Genomic DNA, 12,594 nt, shown 5'->3' on the forward strand with positions numbered 1-12,594 from the left:
GCCTGAGTGCCCTTATTCCAAGAGTTAAAACATCAACATTGCCTCTGAAAGGGACACGGGGTGAAACATTGCTGGTGGAGACTATAAGATCAGGGTAAATATTATTGTGATTCACAACAGTCAAAGCACGCCACAGGACTGACTGAGCAATGGTTCATTTCTGCCCTGCAGACGATTTGTCAGAGGTGACCTGATGAATGCAGTTGATATCCTGATGTCGTTTGCCGAGTTTTAGGGCTAAACAGTGGCTGAATAACACTGTTTGCAGTCAAGGTGAAATCTTGACCAATTTGTAAATATCAACTCTGATGAAACACCGATGGTGTTTGAATTCAGAGTTTTCAACAGTTAGGAATCGGGCAAAAAACAACTGATTCACTACCTGAAGAGAATTGGAGATAATTGTAGAAATTCCATCACAAAACGCCATAATGCAAGTCAGCAATCCTTCTCTGTTGTTTTGTCTCTGTAAGTTGTTATCTAAAGTTTCTGATAATAACAAAAGAACACCCTGTCAAAAGCAATCATGTGGATTCATAGTTCTTTAAAGACAGCACTCCCACCATCTTCCCACTACATGTCACACTGACTGACAGTAAGGCTACAACACTACTATATGTTTCGGTTTAAAAATGGAGTTTTAAAACAAAAATGATCTTAGTCCACCACCAGCGTTTTAGCTGCATATCTCCGCACATCAAGCGGCCTTTCACGTACACTGGGCATGCGCGTGCCGGTGTAAATAGGAAGAATATTGTCGCCTCCGACGTTGCAGAAGATTTGGCGAAAGAAGAAAGTACTACTACAGACAAAAAGCCACACCAGAGATTGTCATCCCATTTACCCTGGGAGTTGTGCAAGCGGTGCAAGTGTTATTTGCACAGTACAAAATGTTTAAATAAAATACCGAAACAAATAATCTGTCAGTAGATTAATGTGTTTGCTTTGCCTGACTTATGAGGACCAATCAGAAAGCCAATTGTGTCTGCTTCATCATTTTTAGAGTCCTTCATTTTCACCTGTCCACACATTTTAAAACAAAAATGGGGTCAGCATAATTTTCAAATTTCTTCGCTTTAGGTCTTTGGATTCGCTGTTTTAGTCTGGATGGGAGGTGCAAACGTAGAATAATGTCTGCGTTTTTAAACTGGTGGTATTACGCTCATTTTCAGGTTCAAAATCCTATTTAGGGGTTGTACCAGAACAGGTTTTACATGGTTTCATTTTTTAAAAACACCATATTTTTGTCATACTGCACATTGCTGCAGCTCCTCTTTTCACCCTGTGTGTTGAAGGCTTCGTTTTAGCTATGGAGTGATACATCTTGTCTCTAAATGATCTTTGTTGGGAGTTGCACATGCACAGTTCCTAGTTATGGACTACTAGACAATCAGAAGCAGAGAAAGGCGGGTCAGCCAAAAGACGGTAAACAGCTTCGATTCAGCGGTAGGTAGGTACATGTTGCCGACTAGCTTGGCGATATGGACTGGCACAAGAGTTTCAGAGTGGTGAGTTATTAATCTGTAACAATATATCTTTCATCCATAAAGTTTTAACTGAGCTCTGTCTCTACATCACAGTAACAACTTTATGTTCATTGACTGCCTGGAGGGTGGCTAATGTTTGGAAGGGAGAGGAGAGGTGTGTGCTGGAGCTCACTGTTTTTCCACCGGTGTTTTTAGGGCGTGTCAGACTAGTTGCTCTGCGAGCATTATGACACGTATTTACTCGTGACATCACAAGAAAGTGGAAGTAAAGGCTGGACTACAAACGAGCTGTTTTGAGGCAGTTCAGAGCAGAGCTTTCTGTGGGAGATGGGAACTCCCTTTGGGGTGGACTTTTGGGCTTTTTCACTTTGCAAACCTATAACATGCACAAAAAGGTATATAACTCAGTAAAGGAGAGGGAAAAAGCCAAAAAGCATAATACCACCTCTTTAAATGAAAATGTAATAGTGTAGACGCAGCCTAAGACTCAAAGAACTTTGAGTTCTTTGAGTCTTAGGCGAGCCCTAACCTGACCACAAAATGTCTGAGAGTGAGAGTCTATATAGTGATGCTCGCAGCTCTGTGAGGCTGTATTTAGGCACAGTAGAAATCATAACCCCTGTCTTTGTTCAAAGATGGTCCTCGCCGTCGGATGTCAGGGGTCTCCTTTGTTTTTCTCCGGTTGTCAAGTGACTAACTGATAGTGATAACTTTGACTTCGACCATCCACCGCAGCTGTTGCAAGTGACGTCAATACTGCAATCTTTGAACAGAGACAGGGTTATGGTCTCAACGTCCTGAGCATGAATCCATGAAGTAAGTGAACCTTGAGTTTAGAATTTTTTTCACAGACATGTGTTGGCATGATCAAGTCTACAAAATAATTTCCTTCACCTCATCAAAAGCATGAAAAAAAAAATGACAACCAGCATAACTGATGCCTCACCCTGTATTATTCTAGAAATGACACATATGTCATGATATGACAGCACATTCATTGGAATGTGGACATGCTGCTGATACTGACAACACAGCTATTGACACAACAGCTCACTGTCATGTGGGCATACCAGTGTCAAGGTTATGTACCACCTTAAGAATAGGACAGAACATTGAAACAGAACACAGCCTAAAGAAACCGTCACACTGATTGAAATGTTTTTCTCTTATTCTTTTCACTCATGCACCTTAAAATAATTCAGGGGACAGAACTCAACATAAAGTTAAACTGCGCAACAGACTTCAAACAAAGCTTTAAAACCATTCACTGCTGTTTATTTTACTTGTAGCTGAAACGTCTTAAGCCGCTGTACTTGTTCGCATGTTTTTCTCCTTGCTAATTGTCTTTCTGTCCCTTGTTCTCTCTCTTTCACCTTAATACCTCCCCAGAAACCTCTGCCGCTGTCAAATCAGGGGATTATGAACAGATTTGAGATCACAATTAGGAACAGTTGCAATTCTCAATGAGGCGAGCTGCCTAACCTCATTAAGCTGCTTCCACTTGAGACGGTCTGTAAAAAATGCAATTAACTCGTGTTTTTCCCCCTCTCCTATGGACAGAGAATGCAATAGGGAGACTACTTCCATAAGCCTTTCCTCCATTATTCCCATGCTTCTTTAACAAAACTGGTAAAATGCTGGAACAAAAAGGATCTTAAATAATCTTTAAAAAGGTGGTGTTTTTTCCAATTATGATGAGGAAGACATTTTTTTCTCTCCCATTTTTAGCCTCCGGTTCAGTTTTTAAGGCTGTGTGTGCTGAGCCCTGGGGCTTGGACTGATAAAGAAAAGGGTTTAGTGTTTGACAGTGTGCTTGCAAGAGCGAACAACTGATTCCCTAACAAAGCAAAGTACTTATTAATTCTATTCAACTTTAATGAATGCAGTTGGTTTGTAAGATAACTTGTCTCAAATACCTGGCAGGATCACATTTCGTCTGAAAGAGAATGCAGATTGGCTATAGTAAGGTGGAAGGTGGAACCGTGTTGTTATGAAAACATTGTTCAGGTGCTTCAGCAAAGCTCAGGGGCTCCAAAACTCTCTGGCTGCATCTAGCTATTGTGCCCCTCCTACTTTGCTACCCCTCCCTACAGATAAGCATCTCCTTAATCCCCAATATGAGCAGTGACCTTACGACCCCAACACCTCTTTTCTGCCCCTCCACCTCTCATACATCTTGTGAAATCAAGAGGACACAACGTGACCAGTCAGTAGCTTTGAGTTACATGGGGTGAGTTTTGACCTCGTGTGATACAACCAGCACCCTCACCACCGTCAACTGGCAAAACAAACCCTCTATGGATGTTTTGATTGTGAAGCTGCAGTACCAGGAGGAAAACAAACAAAAGCAAAGGCCGTAAACGACAATGATCCGTACAACAAACTGTGGTCACTGGTCTGTGGAAATGAAGTTTCTGTTTTTCTGTGTGAGTTTTCTGTGGACAGGTTTGTGGAAGTAATTCAATTCCATCATGTGTGTTTCAAAAATCTGTGTTTGGTTGTTTTTGTTTTAATTACAACCTAAATTCTTTGTCAATCTTTGCAGTACTATGAAGCACTATGCAACCATTTTAGTTGTGTTTTTCATGTTCTTTTTCTTATTAGCAGATGCTGATTGCTGTGTGTTGACTGAACGCATACAGAGTTATGAAGTGGGAGCATTTATTTGAAGTAAAAGTCACATTCACTTTTTGCATAGTAAATGTCATATGACTGACAGTTAGAGCACTTCCAAGGATTGGATTGAAGTGAAACCCTCCCTGTTCTGATCGTCGGTACAAAAACATTAGCAATTGTGTTAGGAAGTATGTATTTCTCTGATAAAAAGTCAGATGTGAGGAGAGAAGCCAGCTACAACACGGCACATTTCGCTGGCCTTGTCTTCATGGGAAGTTATTTGATTCAGTGTTAACTATAGATTTATAGAACTTCAGCAGCTCCATCTATGCATTTACTGTACATGGTGTGTAATCAATTTCCACCACCATCACCACCACCACTAGCAACGATTTTCTAGGAGTAACAGCAGCATGTAAACAAAATAACTGAGTAGTAAACATAGCGGTCTTTGTAGCTGGACAGACAGAAAGCACCACTTGCAAAGAAATCCTCAAACTGGATCAACAGAATAGCCAAAGGGAAACACAACACTGGCTGTTCTGATCTCTGCTAATCCAATCAGGTGATAAGTGTCAGTGACCTGTTCTTTAGGCTTGACAAAGCAGCTTGTGAAGAGACCTAATGTTGACTAAATTTAGAAACACAGAGCAAAATGTTCAGTGTACTCCAACATGTATTATTCATTATTCTTTTTCTTCTTGCTATTTCTACCAACACCATTACTGTTATTGTAATCACTACTATTACTTTCGTTTCACTTAGTAACAGATTTCTGCAAATGGATATGGTCAGAGGTGGTGATTCAGTGTACAAAAAAGAAATACATTTCTGAATCTCATTAGTGGAAAGGTGTTTATGTTGATATGTTTGCAGCACGGCAGTTGTATGTGTGTATGCACGAAGGTTTTTATGACGTGCTCGCATGTCTTTGTCTAACAAGAAGCACAGCGAGTGTGGAGTGTTTCCCCTTGGACACCAAGCAGCAGAGCAGAGTTTAACAATGTCATCTCTGCCTCACTCTAATTTCAATATTCATGAGTCAAACATAAAAGCTTTTTGTTTACCCAATGAATATTGCATATGACTGATATCTGTTTGAATTAAGAAGGATAAATCAATGTGGTGCTAAAGTTACGCCTGGATTCCACCGGTCACGGCTCTCCAGCGTTGCACCTGCGATATGGTTTTGTTCCATCCTTTAAACGGATTCATACAACACAGTGAGTGTTTCAGAGCATTTTGCCTGCCTGATTTTGTAATTTTTCCTTAACTTTTGTGCTTCTACCATGGCTACATAGTTAAATGGTTTCTTTTTTTGTCCTTTTTTGAATTGTGTTAATTGTTGATATACAACCGGGAGTCTGCAGGGTGTAGAGAATTGACTGGATTTCTGTTTCTGTGTCTGAATTCCTCCCTGGTCCGAGCTGCTCTGTGCAGCTTGACACGGCTTCCGTCAAAAATACACTAGCTACGTAATCTCCACAGAGCAGAGCGGAGAGCCACTTCTGGGTTATAAAACCCGCCCGGTGGAATCCAGCCTTAAATGCCTAGAGGAGGACACCTTCACCTTTCAACAGCAGTAAGATGAACACAAGCAGTTCATCAGACCCAAATTCCAGTTCAAAGTAACTTAAATACCTCAAACCTATTTTAATGCAGTTTCTTGTAGCTTGTCGGCCGACATTTATGCCAGCACAGATGTTTATTTGCAATACGCTTAGGCTGTCAAAATCAAACTTTGTGCTAACACTGAATCCATATCAACTTCATTGCCATTATTTTTCAAATCAGCCAAAATGTAATCAGCAGATCTTTAGGCTTAGGAGTGTGGTGATTCATTTTTGACCTTGGGAAAACACATCTGTGATTAAAAATTAAACTTACTTAGCTGACCTGCGTTTTTTGCACAGAGAACAAGGACAGCTGTCAGGATAGCTAATACCAAAATATGCTTGTTAGTGAAGGATGATTCGTACCATTCCCTGCCATCTCCTGTCCGGACCTGACTCAGCCAGAGGACTCGTTGGCGGGGGGGAGAAGATTCATATCATCCCTGAAAGTCTGCGTTATCCATGCTAGCTAAAAGTGGCTGATGCGATAGTGATGGTCATGTGTTAATCTGTCTCTGTCCCCTCATCTCGGTCATATACTACATTTCCAAGCCTCCGCACAACTATTCGCCTCCATCTAGCCCCCACTCATCTCATCCCATTTTCAAAATATTCTGGAGGGGTGGAGCCAGTTTAGTTTCTTCTGATCACAGGAACTAAATCTTGTATGTATTGCTATATTAAGGAAATTAGTTAAAGTGTCTACTAGTCTGCCAGAGTAGATCTGAGGCCAAAACCAAGGGGACCTTCTCCCTCAACAATTCTAACTCTTCTTCTCTGAAACTCCACCGCTTGGGAGCACACATAGAAAGACAGCATTGTCCCCATTGTGAGAAGTCATTAGCACCTGGGCTTTGGGCTCCAGGAGGACTGGCTACTGTGACCATTATCTGCTGGTGGGTTGAGGTGTCAGGAGTCACACATCCCCTCTGTCCCAACAGGCCTGGGATGAGAGGGTGACACTGGGGGGTGAGGAATGTGCTAGTAGACAAGCGGGGGATGGTGAGCGGTGCGAGTGTGTGAAAGAGACACACACATGCAGATAATGTGGGGTTGTGAGTGGCAGGGAGGACAATAAGGCACTGAGCTAAGTGCTACATGTGGCTGTGGGCCTTTCTCACCAGGTCAAAGGTGATTTATCATCTGCTCACCCGTAGAGAAAAAACTGCTTGTTCTCCACACTGACTTCTTTCAATTCAAATAGCTCTAAAAAGGACGGATATTTACCCTGCCAAAACATCAGTCAGACAACAACAGAACAGTTGTAGTTGTCCATCAATTGTCTGTTACTCTGTGAAAGTACTAGAACACTCACAGAAGAACAATAACCTCCAGTGCTGGCTAACTGTAAATAGCGTGCATTATTTTGTGTAGGGGTGAGTACAGTTCATGTTTGTGAACACTCTTGCTTGGAGCTACAGTTGGATCGGAGCCATGAGTGGCTCACACAGCGATCAGTCAGTAGAATAGAAATAGTTTGAACCATCAAAGAGCGACAGTGGAGCACATTTTATAGAAAAGGAAGAGCTTTATAGGTCGCTGTGCTTAACCGCTGAGTTTATGTGTGCTGAATGTCTCCTCCACATAAATGCATTACATCTTTTAACTCTGGCGGTTGTTTAATGGATCAAAGACAGGGGCCCCAGAGAACAGAGGTATCTTTCTTTTATCTTTTATCACCCTCTCCCTTCCTTCTGACTGTGATGCTGGAAACAGATTTGTGATGGAAAGTTAAGCATTAATTATTGAATTTCAAAGAGTAAACACACATCTCCCGTTTTCTCTCTCTTAGGGTGTACTCACACTAGACCCGTTGCCTTTTACCATGCCCGAGCACGACTGTCCCCCCTCCCCACTCCCCCGCTGGTCTGCGCTCACAGTGCCTCTAACGATCCGAGCTGGAGCACATTTACGTCATCACTCCGGTGTTTCCCATACATTGATTTATTTGTGGCAGCCCGCCACAGTACCAACGCCGTCTGCCACATATTGATTTTTGATTTTTATTTTTTTTTACTAGGCCTGTTTAAAATCGTATTTGGTTGCAGAGCACATATTCGCTCATCTCACTCGCTCTCTCTCATGAACACCACTGCGCACAACATAAAGCTGTCAGTGTGGAGATCCACCTTAAAAAAGTTATTAGCAAGCATGTAAAGAGCTTAGCTAATAAGGATAACAATGTTAGCTCAACGTTAGATCACAGCTGGGTTGTCGAAGTTAGCAAGCCCCCCCACCTGGCGCCACAGGCTGTCATTCTGTGGGGGGAAAAAAGCACGCTCTCTCGCATGGCACAGTGTCATTTATGTCCGAGTTCTGTGCTCGGGCAGGGTTAGCGATCACACTTCTAAGCGCACCGTGCTGGAGTCCAGCTTGGCCCGGAGTGATCACACTGGTCAAACGAATCCGACTTTGGGGTTAAACGTGCTTGGGCCCGGTACGGATCGCCTAGTGTGAGTACGCCCTTATTCTTCCTGCTCTTCTTTTTCTTATTTTCTACAGTATGTAGACTAATTAACTGTGGAGGGAAGCAGCAACACACATGTTCTTGTCATCATACAAACAACATGAAACACCAGCAAAACCTATAGAGCGGCACAGAGACTCAGTTCCCAAGTGATTGCATTCAAAACAAGCTTTTATATTTACTGAGTAGTCCAACAAAGTAAAAGTACACATTGTGACCAAGGTGAGGGGGTTTTTGGCCACTTTTTCTGTTTAGTCACACCCTCGCTGATTTGTGGTCATGTGTATACATAACAAACACACATAGTAAAGTTTACACAGTATGGCTTTTAAGCAAATGATTGGAGTAGGTTTGATTGCAGCTGCATCGCTTGGACAACGCTTTGCATAGATGTTTGCTTTGAGACACTTGAGAAATCATCACCCAATTCCCAAACACACCAACTGTTTGGTAACACACACACACCTCAGCCTTTGGCTACAGCAAAGACAACAGGCTGGCCCCAGAACTGAGCCAATGAGCAGCACCATATACTCATCAACAGTGATTCACCTAAGGGCCACAGTATTTGTCTACAGAGCCTACTGCTGCTCTTTGTTCTCTACTGTGCATCTTAATGAGTCGTCAGAGAGGAGTGTGGCCACAGCAAAAGCTGCTGGAAATGAAAGCAGGGAAACATCAAAAGCTGCGTTTTCCCCACACTATCTGTTTTTTGTGGATGGTATTTGGTTTTGAGGTTGAAGGTGATTAATGTTTATACTCTATGGACAAGTCCGGCGATATTCTTTATTTTTCCTGTTGTCAACAAATCTCATGAAAATACCAAACCTAACAATTGTTAGCCTGTCTCTCAGTTGTTCTGCCCTAAAGAAAACATTTTAAAATAGGTCCGAAAGGATTGAGTACAGTGCCCATGTTGATCATTCACATTTTTATTCATTTAGCTGACGCTTTTATCCAAATCAACTTAAAATATATGTCAAGAGGTCTCACATCTGGACTAACTAGGGGTTAAGTGTCTTGCTCAGGGACACATTGGTGGATGTGTCACAGTGGGGACTTGAACCTGGGTCTCTCACGCCAAAGGTATGTGTCATATCTACTGTGCCATCACCATCCCATAATGAAAGAAAATGTCTTTGCTATTCCCCTGCTTTCTAGCGCGACCAGCTGGTTGATATTTGTGGTTTAAAGCGAAATGTCTCAACAACTGATTGCCGTGAAATTTGGTTCAGACACTCATGTCCAAGAATTTATTTGAACAACTTTTGTGATCCCCTTACTTTTGATCTAGCGCCATCATCAGGTCAAAATATAAATTTGTCCAACACTTTGATTAGTGTCCTAAGAAACTAACGACATTTCCACCAGCCTCAGCTGTACTTTGTGTTTAGTGCTAATTGGCAAATGTTGGCAAGCTAACATCTGGGCAAATCGGTCTAAAAAACGTGTAGTGTGAACTAGGCTTGAGGCTACATCTACACTACTACTTTTTCGTTTTAAAACGGAGACCTTTTGCCACATTTGCACCTTCCATCCGACCTAAAAAGGAGAAGTTTGAAAATGCTGTTGACCCTGTTTTCGTATAAAGCACTGTTTTTAAACAAAACGTAGTAGTGTGGGGGCGTGCTAACCTCAAAAATCCAGCTGTGATCTAATGTTAACATAGGTATCCTTATTAGCTAAGCTCTTTACATGTTTGCTAATAACTTTTTTTAAGATGGGTCTCTGACATTGACAGCTTTATGTTGTGTGCAGCGGCGTTCGTGAGACAGAGAGGGAGCAGTCGAGAGAGCGAGTTGCTCAGTGAATATGTGCTCCGGCTCAGATAGTTAAACGTAGTTCACACTACACAATTTTTAGCCCAACTTGCCGGTCGGAGAGCTTGACTGACTTTATCAGTCGTTATGTGTGAACTACTCAACGACGCATCAAAACGGCTCCCTGACACATTTCTCACACATCTCCGACACCAGCCAGATATCTAGCATGCCAAATATCTGGAAGAGTCGGCCGACTCGACATCCACATCCAGCCAATGAGAGCAGGCAGCTACTTTTTCACCGCAAAACACTTTTAACTCCCCTCCAGCTCTCTCTGTAGCTCAGACAATCCCTGCTACCTGCGTGTGCTAATCGATTCTTTCACCCAGATTCTTTGTCTTTATAATTGCTATCTTTATAATAACAAACAACAGCTATTTCATGTGTAGGTTCGTGTCTTTTCCCGATTCACACTTCACGTGTATTTTCTTGACAAAACGTGGTTTGGAGACCAGCCGTCTCGGTGACAGCCACAGTCAGCTGGTGTAATGTGTGACCCCCTGTCACCAATCAGTCACGTAGTGTGAACGCCCCAACGACTTCAGACTCCCGTCACGAGACGGCAAGTTGTGTAGTGTGAACGGCATGGCCCTCGGACGCTGAAAGTTATGTAGTCCGCATGAGGCATTAGTCACAACTGTGATTTGAGCTACATGCTAATGTCAGTATGCTAATATGAGAAACAATGACAAAACTAACATGGCTGATGTTTAGTGGTTTTTAGGTGCAATGTGAGTGCAGGCCAGTGGGAGAGTGGGGAGGGGGGACAATAGTGCTTGGGCATGGTACAAGGCAACCTGGCCTAGTGTGAGTACGCCCTAAGTGCAGCATTTGCTCTACTAACTCATGTTGGCAGTTCATGGCCAACACAAAATTTGTATAGGACTACCAACACCACTGGGTAGGAGTATGCACAGATCTTGTGACCGGCCTCCCCACGACATAACTTAAACTTTAAGTGTGCATACAGAAGGGGTGTTAAGAGGGCAATTTCATTTGCAAGGTGTACAAAATGTCTGTGGAGTTGTACTCAAATGAGATGTCAGCTTTACAGAGCCGTTAGCTTGGCTGTAGACTCAACAATAAAAGTCTATAGCACAAAGACTAAGCAATACCAGGCTTTCATACACAGACGATACAATTCATTGTTGGTTTTGGTCTTTTCCTGGGATTTGCTGACTATAAGAATAATGTAGCATATAACCTGTGCTATATTCGTGAATTTTCATATGTTTGGAATATCTGCAGTGAGCGTACAGTATATGGTGTGGATACAGCACATGACAGGAGCAGCACAGTTAAAGTGGCACTTCACTTTAAGATTCACATTAAGGTAAGATTTAAGATTCACTTTAAGATCAGTTTACTATATCACGAGGAGTAAAACTCAGCTAATGAAAACATCTGTATAATGTTTTCTGTGGTTCTGGAGGAGATGCAACTTGTGCTGCTAAGGGCAGTGCTTCATCGCCAAGATAATTCTCTGGCTCACTGTTTCTCTCTCTGCCGACTTCTCTCCCTCTCTAGTCAGACTGTTATATAACAATTAATTAGACGGCTATACACTGGTCTGAATGATTTGAAGATACCTTCTCTACTCATAGAATGATCGTACCTCCATTAACGTCATAACTGTTTTCATTCAGTGCCCCTGCAATATAACAACATTGTTTCCAGACAATAAACTCCCCATTTGACTTTTTATAATTAGTCGAGAACTTTACTGGAACCACCAAACGAGAAAAAATGTAACAGACAACTAATAGCATTCCAAACATTTTTGCCTCCAGCCTAGTTTTGACTTTGGACTTTGGCTTCACATTCATGTCACAGCTCAGTTCAGTTTTACCTCAAACAAGGAACTGCCAATATATTGATTCCACAATGCAGGCAGGTTTTGTCCTGTTTTGATTGTTGATGATTGCGGCTCAGTGTGGTATTGGGTTTCCAGATTGAAGTGCGAGGTCACTAGTTGGTTAGGAGGCTGCTAGTTAGCTAATGGAGACAGTCTTTTTGAATGGTAAAACATAATCTTTTCTCACTATACGCCTCACTGCCTGCTCAGTGCCAGTGTGTTTGCAGATATTTTCAAAATATCCGATCTTCTAACCTGCTGTTGAACTTCTCAGGGTGCTTTTCCCGCATCAGATGAAAGCGATGGGCAATGGAGGCATCCTGTAGGAGAGAACAGAAGAGACTACATTACCTGCAGGGCATCAGTAAAACCTACACATCATCACAAGTTGCTATAGGTGACATCAGCGCTGTATTGGACACACAACTTTACAACAAAGCCCAATGAAGCAAAGGAATGAAATGCAGATGTTTGGAGGTGTAATAAAGGGAAATATTAATTGTTAGTATCCTAATTTTCCATTATCTCTTTTGCATTGAAGCGTTTCTTCTCTGTTCAATCTGCAGGTTGATGTCCCTACCTCCTAGAGCTGAAATGATTAGATGATCAACTGATTAGATGACTCACAGAAAATTTAATCAGCACCTGTGTTCATAATTGATTTATCTTTTCAAGACAAAAATGCCAAACATTCCAGGTTCCAGCTTGTCCAGTGTTATTTGTTGCTTGTATT

The 12,594-nt window shown here is 42.1% G+C and overlaps 1 protein-coding gene across 1 annotated transcript in view; it reads right to left on the reverse strand.

Annotated features, from left to right (window-relative positions):
* The window catches only part of LOC119885088 (diacylglycerol kinase beta-like), a 36,893-nt gene extending 24,518 nt beyond the window's left edge, over positions 1-12,375 (reverse strand). Inside the window, exon 1 of the mRNA XM_038695326.1 lies at positions 12,117-12,375. Coding sequence (XP_038551254.1) covers positions 12,117-12,151 — 35 coding nt within the window. The 5' untranslated portion in view covers positions 12,152-12,375. The remainder of the gene's footprint in view (positions 1-12,116) is intronic.
* Between the last annotated feature and the right edge of the window lie 219 nt (positions 12,376-12,594).

The sequence above is a fragment of the Micropterus salmoides genome, unplaced genomic scaffold (genome assembly GCF_014851395.1).
Source record: "Micropterus salmoides isolate LMB-PRFRI ecotype aquatic unplaced genomic scaffold, ASM1485139v1 Ms_hic_scaffold_3914, whole genome shotgun sequence".
In the NCBI taxonomy this organism is placed as follows: Eukaryota; Metazoa; Chordata; class Actinopteri; order Centrarchiformes; family Centrarchidae; genus Micropterus; species Micropterus salmoides.